General features: G+C 37.8%; 1 protein-coding gene across 1 annotated transcript; it reads right to left on the bottom strand.

The window, feature by feature from the left end:
• Positions 1-18,129: 18,129 nt before the first annotated feature.
• Positions 18,130-19,640, bottom strand: LOC136067420 (uncharacterized). The gene is made up of 3 exons (XM_065773249.1): positions 19,437-19,640; positions 18,999-19,061; positions 18,130-18,870 (listed from the first exon to the last, which is right to left on the bottom strand). Exons 1-3 carry the CDS (start codon positions 19,638-19,640, stop codon positions 18,130-18,132), a joined length of 1,008 nt encoding a protein of 335 aa, XP_065629321.1.
• Positions 19,641-20,419: the final 779 nt, after the last annotated feature.

The following is a 20,419-nucleotide window of genomic DNA, read 5'->3' as shown; positions in this document are numbered from 1 at the left end:
TATAATTAAAAAAATTAATCACAGATCACATCGATAAATACTTGGCTGCCACTGGTTAACTCATTTCTTCATATAGGTTTCTAAGAAAAAGGAAAATTTGAAAATTATAGCGTACAGCAACTTCTACTAGGGCATAAGATGTACGGCCATAATAGGATCAAGTCAAGCCTGCCTGGCAGGACCACGGATTTAGCATAGTAAGAAGCAAAGAATGAACAAATCATTGGTCGGTCTAGTTCCTCACTAGTGTTACTATATAATAACATTTGTCGGTTGGATTAGTCAAATGCATGTATGCAATTTTTCAATTGAATTAGCCATGATTGTACACATTAATTGGTGGAATTTTGATTTAGTCGGTATATATCCAATGTGAGACTTTGAATACACTCTCCCAATTAATGTCCTCACAGTCCAAATTCTTGAATTTATACTTTCTAGTTAAGATATACAGCGCAATGCTTCTAATTAAACCATATAATATTATTTGCTTAACTGCAATACCACTCATTACGAGATAGATTGTTACAATCTGCATAAAATTAGCTAGCTAGGCACATTTTCAAATTAAATAAACCATAGTATGTTTAGATTTTTCTGCATACATTTTACATTGATTCTTTAGCCACTTGTACACATCGTATATATGTTTATTATATATGGCTCTCACTTAATTATGCCTTGGCAGGTAGGTTAGGTGGCCCTTTTTTTTTTCTCTGAAAGGGCACATGGTGTTTTTCAGCCACGTAGAATAGTTGAAAAAGGAAATTAATTGTTTGTTAGATATTAACTGAGTAAAAATTAAATCACAGCCTTTGTGTTCCAATTTCTCTTCCACTTCCATTCACTGCGACAGATATAAGAACTAAAAAGTGGGGAAAAAAAAAATTCAAAGCATGCTAGTAATTTGAGAGTTTGTAAGAACAATCAAATTAATTACCTTGATTACAATTCAGACCCCAACTTTTAACTTAGCCAATTTTAAATTAAAGTGATTAACCAATTAACATAAGCATGAATGATAATATAAGCATCAATAAGCATATAAAATGAACAATCCATAGAAAATCATAACAAAACCATAACACAAAGATGTGTTATCAAAGAAAAAAAACCTTATCAGGCGTAAAAGTCTCTCCGCAGTCTGACTACCAAAAACAATGCACGAGAATAGATAGTTGTAGTACAATTTACTCATAGAAGCCTCCAAACAATGTAGTAAAGATGTAATCAAATCCTCTATGTTCCTACATGCAACTGACTCGCAAGTCCTTTTTCTACGTACTCTAGCATTTGAATCCGCAACTGTTCTCCAATTGCAACTTCAAGCCATCATGACTAATTATTTGCTGCTCCGATGTGGTTCCCAATCACCAATTAACTCACACAATTTTGAGGTAATTTAGAAAATGATGGTCCTCTCAATCATAGTATATGGCTTTGTAGAGAGGGAGAAGCTCGAAAGATATAGGTTTATGATCTAGAGTTTATCTTGATCCCCTAATACTTCAATTGGGGAATTTTTAAGTGTCAAATTTCGTGGGAAATAAGGCTTAATTAGATGTGTGAAGGGCAAGCACAGCCGATAGACTCGTAACAAATTTCTCTCAGGTGAACCTGACATTTTTTCTTGACAAAGTGTTTGCAAAGTTTCAGGTGAATCCATTGGTCTAGCTGTTTTTCAAAATCTGATTTTACTAGAAACTTTTGCTTGACCCTCCAAGCTCCACTGAGAATCTTAAGAATGCACTTTCAAACTTCTACTTGAACCCAATACAGAATAAACCTCAAGTTAAGTATTGAAATACAAAGAGAGCATTCAAAAATCACATCCAAAGTTGTCATAGAATTTGCCAACAATCTAAAGATCCTAACAATTTGCTTTTTGTCTGTTAGAAATACTGAATGAATGTATTGTATTTCTCAAGTAATAAAATACACAAGAGTACATTTATATAAAAGGCAAAGTGTGTAGTGCAAGTAAACAAGGTAGGTTTAAAACCCACAACCTATTACATGTTAACAGCCCCCCTCAAACTCAAGGTGGGTGTGAGACCAACTTGAGGTTGTCAACCAAATCACAAAGGCATCCCTTAGGATATGACTTTGTGAAGATATCTACAAGTTGATCTTTAGAGGAGACCAAGAACAGCTTGAGAGAACCATGGACAAGATAATAACGGATAAAATGACAATCGATCTCGATGTGTTTAGTTCATTCATGGAAGATATCATTGTGAGCAATATAAATGGCACTCTGGTTGTCACAATAAAGAGGAGTAGTAGAGGATGTGGACACACATAAGTTCTAAAGAAGCCATCGTAACCAACGAAACTTAGATATGGTATCAGCAAGGATATTCTGCTTCAATACTGGAGCGGGCCACAAGGGTTTGTTTCTTGTTTTGCCAAGATATCAAAGAAGAACCAACAAAGAAGCAATAACCAGTGGTGGACCTGCGATCATTGGGATCTTCTGCTCAATCAGCATTAGAGAATGCATGAAAAACAAGAAGAGACTGAGCAGAGTAGAAAAGACAATAGAAGAGAGTGCCCTTCAAGTATCAAAAAATGTGCAAAACAATAATATAGTGAGTCAATCGTGGAACAGATAGATACTGGCTCACTTGGTAAACAGTATAAGAAATGTCTAAATAAGTGATAGTAAGATAAATTAAATTGCCAACCAATCGTCTGTAAAGAAATGAATTAGACAATGGTTTCTCCCATGAGGGAGTTAGATGCGCATTAAATTCAACTGAAATGTCAACAGTCTTGCTATCAGTGAGTTCAGCTCGAGATAAAAGTTCAGAAGTATACTTGGCCTAAGTAATATAAAGACCATCTATGCAATGAGTAATTTCAAGACCTAAGAAGTAGTTGAGATGTCCAAGATCTTTCATCTCAAACTGCTGACTAAGAAAATCCTTGAGTTCTTGAATGCCACTAAGGTCATCACCAGTTATAATCATATCATCTATATATAGGAGAAGCAAAATTATTTCTTTGTTGGTGCGACAAAGAAATAAGGCAGAATCATAATGACTAGCAATGTAACCCAAGCGAGAGATGGTAAAACTAAACTTGGTAAACCAAGCTCATGGAGCTTGTTTAAGGCCATAAAATGCACGTCGAATGTGACAAACCTTGTTCGGTTCAATAGAGAGACTAGTAGGAGATTGCATATAAACTTCTTCACTTAAATTCCTATTAGGGAATACATTTTTGACATCCATCTAAAAAATATCTCATTTATTGGCAGCAGCAACAGTTAAGAGGACACGAACAGATGAAATTCGAGCAACCAGAGCAAAGGTCTCTTCATAATCAATCTCATACTCCTGTGTAAAACCTTTTGCAATAAGACAAGCTTTATATCGTTCAATGGACCCCTCAGAGCGAGTCTTGATCTTGTAAATCTACTTACAATCAACCACAAATTTCCTAGGGGAAAGAGTCACCACATCCCAAGTATGGTTTTTAAATAATGCATCAAGTTCCTCTTTTATTGCAATCTACTATAAAGGGTTAGTGGAGGCCTCACGATAGGTGTGAGGCTCGTGCAGTGTAGCAAGAGCAGTATAACAATGATAGTCAAGTAAACTTCAACCTGTTCATTAAAAGGTGATCCAAGAGAGGCCTCAAAAATATCTAATGGTTGGACAGAGAAGTCTATAAGAGGATCAGGAGTAATTATAGAAGAAGTATGTGGCTTATCTGGAAAAAGATTTAAGACAGATGAGGAACGTAGGGAGGCACAAAAATGAGAGAGCTCGACAAAGGAGCAATGTTCCCAAAAGATAACATTGCAAGAGATACAAAGATGATGAGAAACAAGATCATAACATCAATACCCCTTTTGAGTTTCGCTATAGCCAAGAAAACAACAAAGTCTAGACTGAGGCTCAAGTTTGTTATGTTCATATGGTTGAAAAAGAACGAAACATACAAAACCAAAAAAGCAAAAGTAGTAATAGTCTAGAGGTGACCTAAAAAGGCACTCATATAGAGTTTGATTTTGGATAATAGGACTAAGAATGCGGTTAATAACATGAACAACATGAAGAGTAATTTCGCCCTAAAAGGGAGCAGGAACTTTGGCAGAGAAAATGAGAGCACAAACAGTGTCAAGAATATGATAGAATCTTCAAATTAATTTATATAATTTGTTATTTTTGGTATTTTTTTTTTATGTAATTTTCATTATTTTAAGTTTAGGACATTTTATTTCCTTGTTTGTAGGTACTTTTAATACTTTTTACTCTGATACCATGTTAAAAATATTGAATAAATGTATTGTATTTCTCAAGTAATAAAATATACAAAAATGCGTTTTTATAAGAGGCAAAGTACTGTATAATACAAGTACATATATAGTACAAGTAAACAATATGGGGCTAAAACCCACAACCTATTACAAGTTAACACTATCCACATTTGATCACTGAACTTGACACGACACATTTTCATGTCGATTTGATATCCCATCTAATATTCCAATATACTGGAAATCTTGACCTTAGATAATGTCGCGGAAGCCTGAAGAGAAAGTACACACGATGCTCTCTTGATGGAACAGAAATTAAACTGTTAGTTTCTAGGTAGTAAACCTCGAATCCACAATGAGTTCCTTGAATCCACAAGGTAATAAGTCTGGAATCCACCAGAGAACACAATAGACACAAGTTTGAATTTTTATTGATAATAAACTATGAAAAACGATTAAAACTTAGGGGCCTATTTAAGAGCTCCTTAAAACTTGACAAACAAGAAAATATAATCTAAAATAACTCCTAATTGATACCTAACCATAACAGGAATCAAATTTGACCTAAAAAGCATTAAGTGCACCTAAAAACAAGGAAATAAATCACCTAAACCTAAAATAACGTTTTTTACATAAAAATACCAAAAATAATAAATTACAATAATTAAATAGTAAATTGTGTCCTACATTAGATCCCTCCACTTGAAACAAACTCGTCCTCGAGTTCATCTTTGAAATCTGGAATCTCCCATGCCAAGAGAACAAATATGTTGAATACTTCATCTTCTTTGTCTTCTTACCAAACTCGAAAATCATTAATTGGGCAACTTAAACTTCTTCTCCCTTGATCTTTATGTAATTGACAATATTCACCAAATAAGAGTCAATGATCAAATCAAATCTTTCCACCCCAATAAAATCAATAAACTTTGTTTCGGTGTCTCCTAATAAAATAATAGGAGTTTGAATGTTGCAATCATCTAACTTGATTTCATCGAGATCGTTGACAACTTCCTCTATAATTTCTTCTTTAATGGTCTCTACTATCTCAACCTCAAGATCTTTCTCTATAGTGGGGTCTTCATTAATCCCCTCCACAATCTTGATTTTAGGTTCTTCTATAACAAGGCCTTCATTAATTTCCTCAGAAATCTCTGTATTTTCTTCTATATTCATTTCTTCCTTTAACGGTGGAATATTTGGCTCTTCAAAATAATTCAAGTATGAACTTCTTGGCCAATAATAATCTTGTATTGTATATGACAAGATTTCTTCACAATCCAAAGGATAAAATTTGATAGCAAGCATGCCATGAACGAATTTTGTCTTTACCTTGTCGAATTCTATCAGATTGTACTCGTTCCCACCAATATAAGGCATATTTACTAAGTTTATATAAAGCAAGTCCAACTTTTCTCTCCTAACAAATATTCTCGTAGTCAAATAAATCCTCTAGATCAAGTAACCAATCAAGAAAATCTTCTTTTAAAAAATAACCATTAAAACTTGCAATTCTCTTATAAGGTCTATATGAAATTTGTTTACCAATAGGTTGCCCGTGAGTTATGTCTTCGCTGCAATTATCCCTATTGTTTCTATTCTTCAACGGCGCCATCCTAGCATAGATATTTGTGAATGCTTGTTGTATGTCACGTAATACTTGCTAAATTATTCGTCGTTATTGTGATGGTGGTTACCGTCTCGCCGGTTAGCAATCAGATCAGGGTAAGTCAAGGCTCTGATACCAACTGATGTCGCGGAAGCCTGAAGAGAAAGCACACACGATGCTTTCTTGATGAAACAGAAATTAAATTGTTAGTTTCTTGGTAGTAAACCTCAAATCCACAAGGGGTTCCTTGAATTCACAAGGTAATAGGTCTGGAATCCACCAAAGAACACAATAGACACAAGTCTGAATTTTTATTGATAATAAACTATGAAAAACGATTACAAACTTAGGGGCCTATTTAAGGGCTCCTTAAAACTTGACAGACAAGAAAATATAATCTAAAATAACTCCTAATTGATACCTAATCATAACAGAAATCAAATTTGACCTAAAAAGTATTAAGTGCACCTAAAAACAAGGAAATAAATCATCTAAACCTAAAATAACGTTTTTTACATAAAAATACCAAAAATAATAAATTACAATAATTAAATTGTAAATTGTGTCCTACATCATTAGATTTGGAATGTAATGAGCTGTCCACAAGGTTTCTTAGTACACCATGTGGCAATTGAAGGCAGAATCCAAAGTTGTACTAAGAAAATTAACCAAAAGAATGCAAACAGCGTCGATCTCTTTTTTACTTTCTTTATAATTAGTTCGACCAATCTTCAGATGAACTATTTCATATCTTTTCAAATTTGCAGCCAAATTTAAATCCAAAACTAAAATTCCAAAATTGTGACAATAATGTCTTCTCTTCTCTCTCTTTTCTTATAATAGTAACACTGTCACAACTCACAGGAAGGTTGACAGCTTTTTTTTATAGTATAAATTATCAAACAATATTAATTAGGTGGTTTCTCATTAGATGACAACATTATACAATATTAATTACCTTTCTTTACAATAAATTTACTGTTGGCCTTCATTTTAGGCTGTAAATTGAGACAGCTAACAAAGAACTTTGTGGCATTTCCCAACCTGTCTCTTTACACAGCAAATAAATTTGAATTAAAAATGAGCTTTCACTCTCATATGCTATAAAAATGAACTAGTCAAACACAGGCTTGACATTAATGATAAACTTTACAAACCCCAAAGACACAAACCTGCATGGCTACATACTACATGTGCTGTCCTTCTTTACTCCTCTCCCAACAATTTTGTGTAACCTCACCTACTTCTCTGTCAATGTCATTAAATTTTGAGACAGAAAATAACTAATACTTTCAGTCCTTTGGACCCTTTTCTCTGTACCTCGTTTCCCTCTCAAGTAAAGATGGCAACAAATTATGGAAAGAGAGAATTTATTACATAGTAGGTTAATTTTTTTTGTTTTTTTGACCTGTAACCAAAGGCAAATGTCGATCGAGGAAATAGTCGTAAAATTTAGGGCCAAGGCCAACTGTCCAATATCCGGGACCCCAACCGATCGACATCGTATACAATTATAGCTGTTGATTCACATTTCAGAGACTATACACAATTTTTTATCATAATTATGATGCGTCCGATTGTGGATAGTTGCTTATTATTTACATATAGATTTTTTTTTTTTTTACTATTTATACTCTACCACATCACAACTGAGACAAAAAAAGCTATATAATTTATGGGACTACAATTTTTTCTTTATCCGTACAATCACAAATATTAAATTAGAGAAAGTTGAGGGTGCATCACCGGATCGACCATATATTTTAAGACTAGTTGATCCCTTTGGGAGCCTTCTCCTATACATTTCCACTACGGAAGCCCCTTAATATTCTATTCTATAATCCTTGTGGATGATTATTCCCGTTATATATACATGATTTTATCTAATGAAACATATGTCTAAAGTGCTTGATATTAATTGCAATTTCACAAAAATGATTGCTACACAATTTTCCGAAACAATTAAAATATTTCGTTCTGATAATGTCATGGAAAACAAACAAACTAATTTTATCAATCTCTTGAATGCTCATGGGAATCTATCTCACTGTTATTGTCCTAGGACATCCAAGATAATGGTTTAGCTAAATATAAGCAAAGAAAGCATCCGCAAATATTCACTTTTGATCGTACCCTAATCATTTCAGACTCTATATTTGAATCATGGACAAAATTGGCACATGCTCTTTTTGGGCAAAAAAAGTAGCATTTTGCCCATTTTTTCAAACTAATTAGCAAAATGCCCCTCTTTTAAAACTCAATTTTCTCAAAATCAAGTTAAAAAAAAAAAAAAAATTTATGGAACCCTATAGTAACATTTTAAAGAGCCTATAATGACGTTTTAAGGACTTATAGCGGCGTTTTGGAACTTGAGTTCCATGAACTCGAGTTATAGGCAATTTTTTTTTTTTTTACCTATAACTCGAGTTTATGGAGCTTGAACTCCAAAACGCCACTACAAGTCCTTAAAACGTCACTATAGGCTTCTTTAAAACGCCACTATAGGGCTTAACTTGATTTTGAGAAAATCAAGTTTCAAAATAGGGGCATTTTCCAACTTTGTCCCTCGAATCATTATGGAGTGAAGTTTACACAACTACGATCTGTTCAATGAATCAGATTCCTTCATAAATTCTTGATATGATGACTCCCTACATGTGATCTTTTGGGAAAACACATCTTTCTCCAACCTATTCAAGTTCCACATGCCTTGTATCTTTCTCCTCTCTTTAAAAATTCTTTCACTGAAGACCTTTCATCTTCTATAGATGGTTCCCTCCACCATGTTGGCTCTAGCATCTTCTCCCATCACACATCGATGTCCTATGAGGAACCTCATAGCTCCCATGTTCCATCTCATCCTACTCAGATAAAAGCATCTCCTTGCTATCTCAAAAACAATCATTGCTATTGTGCCCTTGCTACACTTCATGAACCTCACTCCTATCCTAAGGCTTCTTCCAACTGTGTATGGCAAATTGTCATGGCAAAAGAATTTAATGCTCATCTTCAAAATCATACTTGAGATCTCATTGAGCTGCCTTTGGGAAAGTTTATAGTTGGCTATTATGGGTTTATAAGATTAGTGTCTGTTTGGAACAGTTTATTTAGCTGAAACTGAAAACTTTTTGCTGGAAGTATGGTAAATAAAGCTAAAAGGTAACTGAAATAGTACAGTGAGACTTATGAATAATACCAAAAAGTTTAACGAGACTCATGAATAGTAGCAAAAATAAGCTAAATAGTAAAAAAAACTAACTTTTTAAATTATTGCCAAACACACACTAAAACTCACTTAATGGTACTTTGGACATGTACAAGGCTTGCCTTGTGGCTAAAATTTTCACCTTGGAGTATTGCCTATACTATATGATGACATTTTCTCTTATTACCTGAGTTACCTCAGTCTGGTCCCTCCTTGTTATAGATGGACCTCAAAAAATGAATTCCTTAATGGCAACCTTACTAAAGAAATCTACATGTAAATTCCTCTTACCTATAAGTGTTCATCACATATCTTTAGTCTATTTTTGCAAAACTTTTTATAGCCTCAAACATACCCTTTGAGCTTGGTTTGCCAAATTTAGTTGAATCATGTTAATGAGTGTCTTTAAGACAATTGTTAGTAAATCATATTAGAAATTTTTGACACCATTTGTATGAAAAATATTAAAAATTTGTCAAAAAAATTAATTACTTTATTATTTTTGCATAAAATGTTTATAAAAATAGTTCATGAATTGATGCCATTAAAGCATCCGTTAACATTTCCTAATTTAGTTTTATAATTTTATAACTCCACTTCTCCTTCAATCCTTATGACTCTACCCTTTATCTTCATCTCACAGAGGAGGGAGTTACTTTATTTGTATTATATGTTGATGACATGATCATTACTGAAAAGGATCTTGCATGGTTTAAGGAACTCAAACTTTACTCAACTATCACCTCAAAATAAAGGATTTGGGAACTCTTAGCTATTTTTTTGGTCACGAGGTCATGTGTTCTAATAATAGTTACTACCACTTTTAAGGAAAAAATGCCTATGATCTCATCTCTTGTGTGGGTCTCGCTAATTGTAAACTTGCTGAGATGCCTACTGACACAACTATCAAGCTTTGTGTCACGAATGTTAAGAATTTTCATGATGCTACAGGCAATGAATTGGCAATCTTGTATTCTTAAGTCTTAACAGTCACCCTGTCTTGACATTTCTCATGTTATGAACCTCATCAGCCGGTTTATGTTTGCTCCATCCTTTGTTAACTTTGTTATTGTTCTCGGCATCATGCACTATCTCAAAGGCATATTTTTTTATGGGCTTTTCTTCCTTTCTACCATTGATTTAGTACTACAGACCTACTTTGATGCTGACTAGGCAAAGGATTTGCTAATCACTGTTCAACCACTGGATATGCATCTTGCTTGGTGATGCATTGATTTCTCGATAAAGATTTGGAACCTTGAGCGTGAGATGGAATGTTAGATCTATTAGAAATACTGAATGATTGTATTATATTCCTTAATGAAAGAATGTACAAAGATGCCTTTATATAGGAGGCATATGTGTGCAGTACAAGTAAATATGTGTGCTATACAAGTAACTTAACTGGGCCTAAAGCCCACAACACTATATATGTTAACAGCCCCCCTCAAACTCAAGGTGGATGTGAGACCAACTTGAGATTGTCAACCAAAGTACGAAGGCGTCCCTTAGGATGTGACTTGGTGAAGATATCTGCAAGTTGATCTTTAGAGGAGACTGAGATCAGCTTGAGAGCACCATGGACAAGATGAAAACGGATAAAATGACAATCGATCTCAATGTGTTTAGTCCGTTCATGGAAGACATCATTGTGAGCAATATGAATAGCACTCTGGTTGTCATAATAAAGAGGAGTAGCAGAGGATGTAGACACACCTAAGTCTTTGAGAAGCCATCGTAGCCAAAGGAGCTCAGATGTGGTATCAGTAAGGGCACGATATTCTGCTTCAAAACTGGAGCGGGCCACATGAGTTTGTTTCTTGCTTCGCCAAGAAATCAGAGAAGAACCAAGAAGAAAGTAATAACCAGTGGTGGACCTACGATCAGTGGGGTCTCCTGCCCAATCAGCATCAGAAAATGCACGAAGGGTAAGAGGAGACTGAGCAAAGTAGAAAAGACCATGGAAAAGAGTGCCCTTTAAGTATCGAAGAATACGCAGAACAGCAGCATAGTGAGTCAATCGTGGAGCAGACAGATACTGGCTCACTTGGTGAACAGCATAGGAAATGTCTGGACGAGTGACAGTGAGATAAACCAAGCTGCCAACCAAGCGTCTGTAAAGAGAGGGATTAGACAATGGTTTCCCCCCTGAGGGAGTCAGATGCGCATTAAGCTCAACTGGAGTGTCCACAGTCTTGCTATCAGTGAGTCCAGCACGAGACAAGAGTTCAGAGGCATACTTGGCTTGAGTAATATAAAGTCCATCTTAGAATGAGTGATTTCAAGACCCAAGAAGTAGCTGAGATATCCAAGATCTTTCATCTCAAACTGCTGATTGAGAAAAGCCTTGAGTTCTTGAATGCCACTGAGGTCATCACCAGTTATGATCATATCATCCACATATAAGAGAAGTAAAATAGTGCCTTTGTCAGTGCGACGAAGAAATAAGGCAGAATCATAGTGACTGGCCATGTAACCCAAGTGAGAGATGGTAGAGCTGAATTTGGCAAACCAAGCTCATGGAGCTTGTTTAAGGCCATAAAGTGCACGTCAAAGGTGGCAAACCTTGTTTGAGTCAACAGAGAGACCAGGAGGAGGTTGCATATACACTTCTTCACTTAAATCCCCATTAAGAAATGCATTTTTGACATCCATCTGAAAAAGGTCTCATTTACTGGCAGCAGCAACAGCTAAGAGGGCACGGACAGATGAGATACGAGCAACCGGAGCAAAGGTCTCTTCATAATCAATCCCATACTCTTGTGTAAAACCTTTTGCAACAAGACGAGCTTTGTAGCGCTCAATGGACCCATCAGAGCGAGTCTTAATCTTATAGATCCACTTACAACCAACCACAGATTTCCCAGGAGGAAGTGTCACCAAATCCCAAGTATGGTTTTTAGATAATGCATCAAGTTCCTCTTTCATTGCAATCTGCCATAAAGGGTCAGTGGAAGCCTCACGATAGGTGTGAGGCTCGTGTAGTGTAGCAAGAGCAGTGTAACAATGATAGTCAAGTAAATGTGCAGGAATAGATCTTACCCGAGTTGAGTAACGAGGTGGAATGTCTTGTGCAAGATCTTCAGGCAGAACAGGAGCAGGAGACCCAAGCTCAGGATTGGGGTTGGGTAGCTCGTCTTCAACCTGTTCATCTTCTACCTGTTCATTAAAGGGTGAACTAGGAAAGGGATCAGTGATATTTGGTGGTTGGATAGAGAAGTCGACAGCAACAGAATCAGGAGCAACTACAAGAGGATCAGGAGCAGCTACAGAAGGAATATGTGTCTCATCTGGAAAAAGATCTAAGACAGAGGAGGAAGACAAGGAAGCACTGAAATGAGAAAGTTCGACAAAGAGGCGATGTTCCCAAAAGACAACATTACGGGAGACACGAAGACGATGAGAGACAGGATCATAACACCTATACCCCTTTTGAGTTTCGCCATAGCCAAGAAAACAACAAAGCCTTGACCGAGGCTCAAGTTTGTTATGCTCATGTGGCTGAAGAAGAACGAAACAAGCAGAACCGAAGGAGCGAAGGTGGTGATAGTCTGGAGGTGACCCAAAAAGGCACTCATATGGAGTTTGATTTTGGATAACAGGACTCAGAATGCGATTAATAGTATGAAGAGCATGAAGAGCAGCTTCACCCCAAAAAGGAGCAGGAACTTTAGCAGAGAGAAGGAGAGCACGAACAGTGTCAAGAATATGACGAAGTTTTCGTTCGGCTCTACCATTTTGCTGAGAGGTACCTAGACAAGTTAGTTGATGAACAGTGCCATAGGAATGCAAAACAGTTTGGAAAGCATATTGAGTGTATTCAAGAGCATTATCAGATCGAAAAATTTTGATGCGTCTGGAAAACTGAGTTTCAGCCATTTTTGCAAAATTAGAATATACTTCCAATAATTCAGAACGATGTTTCATATTAAAAATCCAACTATAGCGAAAGTAATCATCAACAAAGACAACAAAATATCTAGACCCACCAATACTAGAGACAAAGGAAGGCCCCCAAACATCAGAATGAATAAGGTCAAAGATATCAGTGGATATGGATTCACTAGTATTGAAAGGCAAAGCTGGTTGTTTTCCTAACTGACATAAAACACAATCAAAATTTTCTATGGACACTGAACCTAACAAACCTCTAGAAGCCAATTGTTGTACCTGAGAGGAAGATGCGTGACCAAGTCGAGCATGCCAAAGTGCAAGGGAAGGAGTGGAAGAAACTGTAGCAGCTGCAGCAATAGAAACAAGAGCGACAAGTGGAAGACGAAGGTTGTCCACGCGAAACATCCGCCCAACTCTGGGACCTGTCCCAAGCTCCTGTCCCGTCCTAGGATCCTGCACAATGCATCCAGAATAATCAAAGGTAATGCGATAACCCAACTCAGCTAATTATCCCACAGAAAATAAATTATAAGAAAGGTCAGGAACATTAAAGACTCCAGGAACCGAGAGGTTGGAGGTTGAAACTGAACCTATATTATGACCAAACATTGTGGAACCATTTGCTGTACGAATATTAAGAGGGTGTGGTGCAGGTTTAAGGTCAGAAAATAAGGATGAGTGAGGTGTCATATGATTGCAACAAGCAGAATCCATAAGCCAAGAGGTAGGAGACATACCAAATAAAGCTGAGAGAGAAGAGGAATAAAATGCATTACCAACCATACGAATGACATTGGCGATGATATTTACAAGGTCATCTTTGGAAATGGACAAAGTGGATCCAGAAGACTGAGACTGTGCAGAGACAGGAGCCATGGGTTGGACACTCTCAGTATTAGCAACTGTAGCAGCAGAAGTAGAAACAGCTGATTTGTTGCGCTGATAGCAAGTCTCAATATTATGGCCAAAACGTTTGCAAAAATTGCAAAACCGTTTGTTGGATTGTCGGCGACGATTGTTGCAAAAGGAAGCAAACTTGTCCTTATTCTTCATTTAGAAGCAAAATATGCAAAAATGGACTGCAAAAATGAAATCTTCGCGAAAAACTAGGTAAGAAGCACCTGAACTCCAAAAAGGTCAACCCTAGCAAAAAGTCAACGGTCAACCCCCGTCAAAGTCAACGAATGACGTCAGCAGGCTGACTGGGCGATGACGTCAGTAGGCTGACTGGGCGATGACATCAGCAGAAGAGAAGATGAAGATGACGTCAGGATGATGTCAGCAGATGACGTCACCTAGGGCTGACGTCAGCAGGTGAGATCTGGCGCATGTAGGCACGTGGAGGCGCGTGAAGAACAATTCCGGCCCGTGGCGGCGCGTGAGGCACGTGACTGAGGCTGTGATGGCGCGTGAGGCGCGTGACTGAGGCGCGGCTTCTTTAGGCGGCGCTTGAGGGTGCGTGCAGGCTCCGATGCTTGCGAGACTTCCACGAATGCGTAGATCGAGGCAAGACGATCACGGTGGTATGTGCAAAAACGTTATTGAAGGAAGATGCACGGCAGAGATGGTGATTGCAGTGGTCTGTGTGGTGCGGGACTCCTCAACGACGACGGCTGCAGTTCCAGAACCTGAGGACAACGGCTAAGAGACGTCGTAGGTTCAACGGTGAGTGGCTGCAGTGGCGGTTGTGACGGCAGAAGCGATAAGGGTGGAGTAACACCAAGAGAGACAAGACTGCTAAAAGAAAGGTCAGAACAGTGGCTCTGATACCATGTTAGAAATACTGAATGATTGTATTATATTCCTTAATGAAAGAATGTACAAAGATGTCTTTATATAGGAGGCATATGTGTGCAGTACAAGTAAATATGTGTGCTATACAAGTAACATAACTGGGCCTAAAGCCCACAACACTATATATGTTAACAAGATCTATTAAGGTTCAAGAGCCTAAAATTGTTGTAAAGACAACGTCCCTGTAAGTCTATACTGCTTGAAAGACAAGTAACCTAATCCCACTAGTACTACAATACGATTATATTAGATCTTTCTATAAATATTTGATGTACAGTATTACTGTGTGGATACCAAATTCAATTTGCTCCCTCTTATCAAGTCCACTAGGTAGCTTGAATTTTACCAAGTTAAAGCTAGTACTATACATTGTTGAAAAATGAATCTATGATGTTCGAATTGGGACCGGATCATCTTATTTCAAATTAATAAGAACACAAGAAAGTGAGAGAAAAGTCTTGGGTGCAAGTATTAGAAAATTACTGTTGACTTTTTATGGTCCAAGTGATAAGCAACCTATGCTATGCTCACCTTAATAAATTAGGGAAATGTTAAAAAATACCCTAAGCGTATTAGTTTAGGAACTATTTTTAAAAACATTTTATAAGAAGAGTTTGGCTTACTTCCAGTACTTTTTTAACTGGACATGTCCTTTTGTTTTAAATATATAATAATAAGTAATAGTGAGTTTTAATCTCCATCTTCTATTTATGGGATAATTACAGTAAACCCACCTGAGGTTTGGCCCGTTTTCACTTTGCCTACCCGTAGTTCAAAATTTATCACTTTGCCTACCTGAACTTCAATCCGTTACTCCCCTGTTGCCCACCTCACCCTCAGACATTAGACAAACACATTTTTATTCCAAATTAGAACATAAAATGAATCAAACAACACGAACTCACTCTCTTTCCCTCGCGAGCCCTAGGAAAGCGAAAATCCCTATAACTGAGCTAGTCCTGATCGTGCTTTCGTGGGTGAGGTTCTGACTTTGGGTTGTATTGAGGCATTGAATATTCGAAGATAGATCATCACCGAGTACGACATTTCTGCTTTATGGTTCTAAGCTGGGATTTCAAGTTTTTGATGGTAGCTTTGATTCACAGGAAGTTGGTAATTGATGTCTTCTTCGAGTGAAAATTACTCAGGTTCAAGTGGGCATATGTGTACATATGAGACTTATGTGTTGAGAACAAGTCTGATAGTGGATAATTTTGGGAGAAGGTTTCTGGGTTGTAGCTGATATAAGGTAAGTATATTTTTTATTTAATCTAGTTGATTCACGTGAGATTGGAATGTCATGTGTTCAACTCAATTTATGAACAAGTTAGTCCCGAGTGCCCTTTCTTTAGATGGATTGATAATCCCACTTGTATGCATGGGAATGAAGCTGCTCATTTGGTGCAACAAAAGCTGCAACTTGCACATGAAAGGGAAAGAGAAGCTACCCAGACAGCAGTAGGAGCTACCCAAATGGCAAAAATTGCTCAAGACAGGGCAGTAAAAGCCATTGAGAGGGAGAGAAAATTTCAAGCTTCCTCTGTTAAAGCCAAAGAGATAGCAGTGAGAGCTTTAGAGCAAGAAAGAAATAGCAGAATTGCACTAATTGTGTCATGGTGTTTTTTTATTTTGGTTATGTTGTTTTCATGTTTTGGCTCAAGTGAGAATGTTGGAATGATGAGATTGAGTCTGCCTAATGGGTTGTAATATAAGTTGTCCTCAATTGTATTGTAATAGAAGTATGAAAGAATTTTTTGAGAATGAGAACTATGTAAGGTGGTAAATGCTATTGGCTTAAAGCCACTTAATAATATAAGTCTTTTTAAGATAAAGTGTTATTTCTGTTAGATGTTGTTGGTATTTTTGTTTAAAATGAATTGGCTACTTATGAGCTGTGAGCTGTTAGTGTTGGTGTTGGTTTTTTGTTTTATGTTGTCAACTGTGTTGGTTTGTGCATAAAGTGCATTGTGTGAAGACAATTGTGTCGAAAGTTGTTTTAAAATGCATGACAATCTGTCAACTTGGTTGTCAGCTATGTTGATTTGTGCATAAAGTGCATTGTGTGAAGACAATTGTGTCGAAAGTTATTTTAAAATGCATGACAATCTGTCAACTTGCAAGAAAAGACAACAAATGCACACATACACCTGCTATTCAAGACATACACCTTACACACATAAACAAACTCATATAATAATAACTCAAATAACAAACTGCAATAATCAGAATAATAATTATGAACACCTATCATTAAGTTGGAAATTGTATACATATTTTAAGGTGTTATTGACTTAGTCTTTCATCAACCACCAGTAATATAAGGCATTTGGTACAACAACCAAAACAGTTGCAGCTGCCCAATGTTTACAAAACTTACAAAAATATAAAAAAGTATTTGACCAGCTATATAAAAAGGTGTTGCCATTGTCTGCCCTGCCATTGTCTACAAACTACTTAAAACACTACATAACCCTAATACATTATACACAGCAACAAAAGTGGTTTGACTTAGTCTTCATTTACTGCTCCTGCCTCTCCCACCACAGCTGGCTTTTCCACCTCTTGTTCTACATTTCTGAGCCCTAGCTGCACCACCCCTTCCTCTCAAAGCAGCCCTTCCTCTGGTAGCAGGTGGTCTTGTAGGCTACAAAGTACAAGAATTCACATGTTAGCTACTAGTATCACAGTTGCAATGAATAAAACATAAAACCTACAAGTACAGTACCTGTGATGATGGTGCTCTACTGTCCCATGTTTCTGCAGGGGTGTATGGTGTTGGCTGGCTTGAAGAGAACTAAGGAGCTCCTCTAACTGTGTACCTGAAGTCTGAAGAGTACCACTGACTTGGGTTCCGTGACCATGGAGTTGGTGGCCCTAACCATGGAACTTGTGGCTCTGGAGCTGGAGCTTGTGGCTGTAACCCTGCTGCCTGGTTGGATGAGGATGAGACCATAGTGTAAGGCTGATGTGTTGGTAGGGGCTGAGTTGAGGATTGGGTCTGTGATGAAGATAGGGCCTGGGATCCTTGTTTGTGTGTGGAAGGCCTTCCACTTCCCTGCAACCAAATATGAGCATGTTTTTACAGTGTCAGTTATTGGCATTTTGCATTTGAATAAAAAAAAAATTGTAAAAACTTAGAGATTTCCCTTTCTGCAATCTCTGCCTCCTCTCCTATGCTGTCTCACCAGTGACATTGGCCTTGCATCCTCTTGCATTGTGCCCTTCCTGGTGACACTTTCCACACCTCAATGGCCTGTTTGCTCTAGACACCTTATAAGGGTTTGGCTCATCAGCATCTCTCTTCCTCTTTATGGGTGGCCTGCCTTGTGGCTTATAGACAATAAGTGCAACAGGCTTGGGTTAGCCACTTGACATCCACTCAGACTGGCCAGGCATGCGAGGTATGGGTGTCTTGTATGTCTCCACATAAGCATCCTTGTAGTAGCATGGATGGGTGTAGTCTTTTGGTTTTTCACGATTCACAAAAATGGCTGCAACTCCATGCTTGCAGGGGATTCCTATCAAGTCCCATACTCTACAAATGCATGTCCTATTTACCAAGTCCACCACATGTCTTTCCCTCTCATTGTCAACCTCATACATAAACCTCCCAGAAGGCATTACACAGAAACCCTTAGACTCTAATTGTAACTGCTCTAACTTTTTTTGTATGCTTGGACACAACTTGCCACCATACTTTTCTATGCCAGTTTTCTTTATATACAACCTGCTCATAAGCCTAACTCTGATCCACTCTAGCATTGATAAGATGGGCTTGTCTCTAGCCTTCACAATCATAGAGTTAAAACTCTCACTCAGATTGTTTACCATACAATCTGTCAAAGCTCTTGAAGAAAAGTGGGATCTGATCCATTGTGCAGGCTCTATATCAGCTAGGTACTTCCAAGCTTCTTCATCCAAACTCTTAAGATGGTCCATCCCTATCTCAAATTCCCTGGCTGATGGTGTGCTAGCACACCTCCACAGAACACTCTTCAACTCCATGCCCTTGTGGTTAACCTTGAAGTTGTTGTATATGTGCTTCACACAATACCTGTGCTCCACAGTTAGGAATAAAGTCTCCATTGCAGGTAAAAGGCCCTGCAATCAAGTAAGCATGTAAACAAGTAAGCTAATGTCATCAGATTGTAAGCATGTAAAAAGCAAGTAAGCATGTAAAAGGCCCTACAATCAAGTAAGTTAATGTAAACAGCTAAGGTAAGCAATACCTTCTGCCTGTCACTGATGAATACCAGATTGAGCTCCTCTGGCCTGCCAATGTCATCTACAAACTGCACCAAAAACCACATCTAGCTATCCTTTGTCTCTTGCTCAACCACAGCCATTGCCACTGGGAATATATTGTCATTTTCATCTTTGGTAGTGGCAGACAATAATTGCCTACCAAACCTACCCTTCAAGTGGCATCCATCCAACCCAACAAAGGGTCTACAACCACCTAGAAAGCCAACCTTTTAAGCATTGTACCTAATGTACATCCTTTTAAAATTGGGCTCTGCATTCTCATTTTCCATCTCTGTTTGCATAATCACCCTACTTCCTACATCTGTCCTTAATATCATTTCTGCATAATCTCTAAGTAGGCCATACTAAGACTCTTCATTCCCAGTAATCAACCCCCTAACTGCCGTCCTTGCTCTATACACCTGACTAAGACTTAAATCAACATAAATCTTCTGCATCACATAGTGCTTAACACCTAAGACCTCCCAATTAGGATTCTTACCAAAATCCTCCAAATACCTTTTTGCCACATAGGCTGATGTAACTTGCCCATTTTTAAATGTTAGGGGGCAAGTACACCCAGGATAAAATGTCTTGATCTCAAATGTGCATTCTCCACTTACCATTGAGGCATTACACCTTCATCCACAACTGTTCTTACAATGTACAGAAATCTTCTTCTTCTCATTCAACTTCCACTTGACATCAATGTGATGTTGAATCACATACTCCTCAAAGCCTTCCTAAACACTTGGGAGTTTGGGAACCTCATCCCTTTTGCCAACCTAACATTTTCCATATCAGTCCTCTCATTGAACTCCAAATTGCCACCCTGCTCATCATCAGAACTATCCACACTTGCAATATCATCCTTTAAAACTGGTTCAGCCCACTTTTCATCTAAATCTATGTTTGTAGGAGGAACATTGCTTGGGCCAGGTGTATCTATGTTTGGCTGAGGTGTATTAGTGTTTGGATGATGAGGTGTATCAGTATTTGGATGATGAGGTGTATTATTGTTTGGATGAGGTGTATCAGTGTTTGGATGAGGTGGAGAAGACTCACCAAAAATGTCATCAGCAAAGTCTTCTCCTTCCAGACCTTCATTCAACCAATCAAACTCCTCCTCCAGACCATCATCCCCTGTAGCAGCTCCTGCACCAGCCCTTGCAACCCCTGCACCAGCCCCTACACCCCCTGTACCAACCCCTGCACCAGCTCCTACACCAACCCCTGCACATCAGGAACTTCAACTGCAAGTGGAGCATTACCACTCTCCATATACAGTATGATGGTGTCTCTTAGCCTTCCCTCATTAGGCTTGTACAGGGGTACCACATCTTGATCATCTTGTATGAGCCTCAAGTCTTGCTCCAAGTTGCCCCCAGGACCTAAATAATGAACC

This window comes from Quercus suber, unplaced genomic scaffold (assembly GCF_002906115.3).
Source record: "Quercus suber isolate HL8 unplaced genomic scaffold, Cork oak 2.0 scaffold_71, whole genome shotgun sequence".
NCBI classification, from domain to species: Eukaryota; Viridiplantae; Streptophyta; class Magnoliopsida; order Fagales; family Fagaceae; genus Quercus; species Quercus suber.
Note: the sequence above shows the minus strand (reverse complement) of the source record. Positions and strands in the feature narration are given on the sequence as shown.

Coding starts and splice junctions, on each gene's coding strand:
- LOC136067420 (XM_065773249.1), bottom strand. CDS start 19,640: ATGGTAAGTGGAGAATGCACATTTGAGATCAAGACATTTTATCCTGGG. Junction 19,062..19,436: donor TTGATTTAAGTCTTAGTCAG/GTGTATAGAGCA, acceptor TTTTTGGTGCAG/TTTGTAGATGACATTGGCAG. Junction 18,871..18,998: donor TCATCAGTGACAGGCAGAAG/GTATTGCTTACC, acceptor ACTTGATTGCAG/GGCCTTTTACCTGCAATGGA.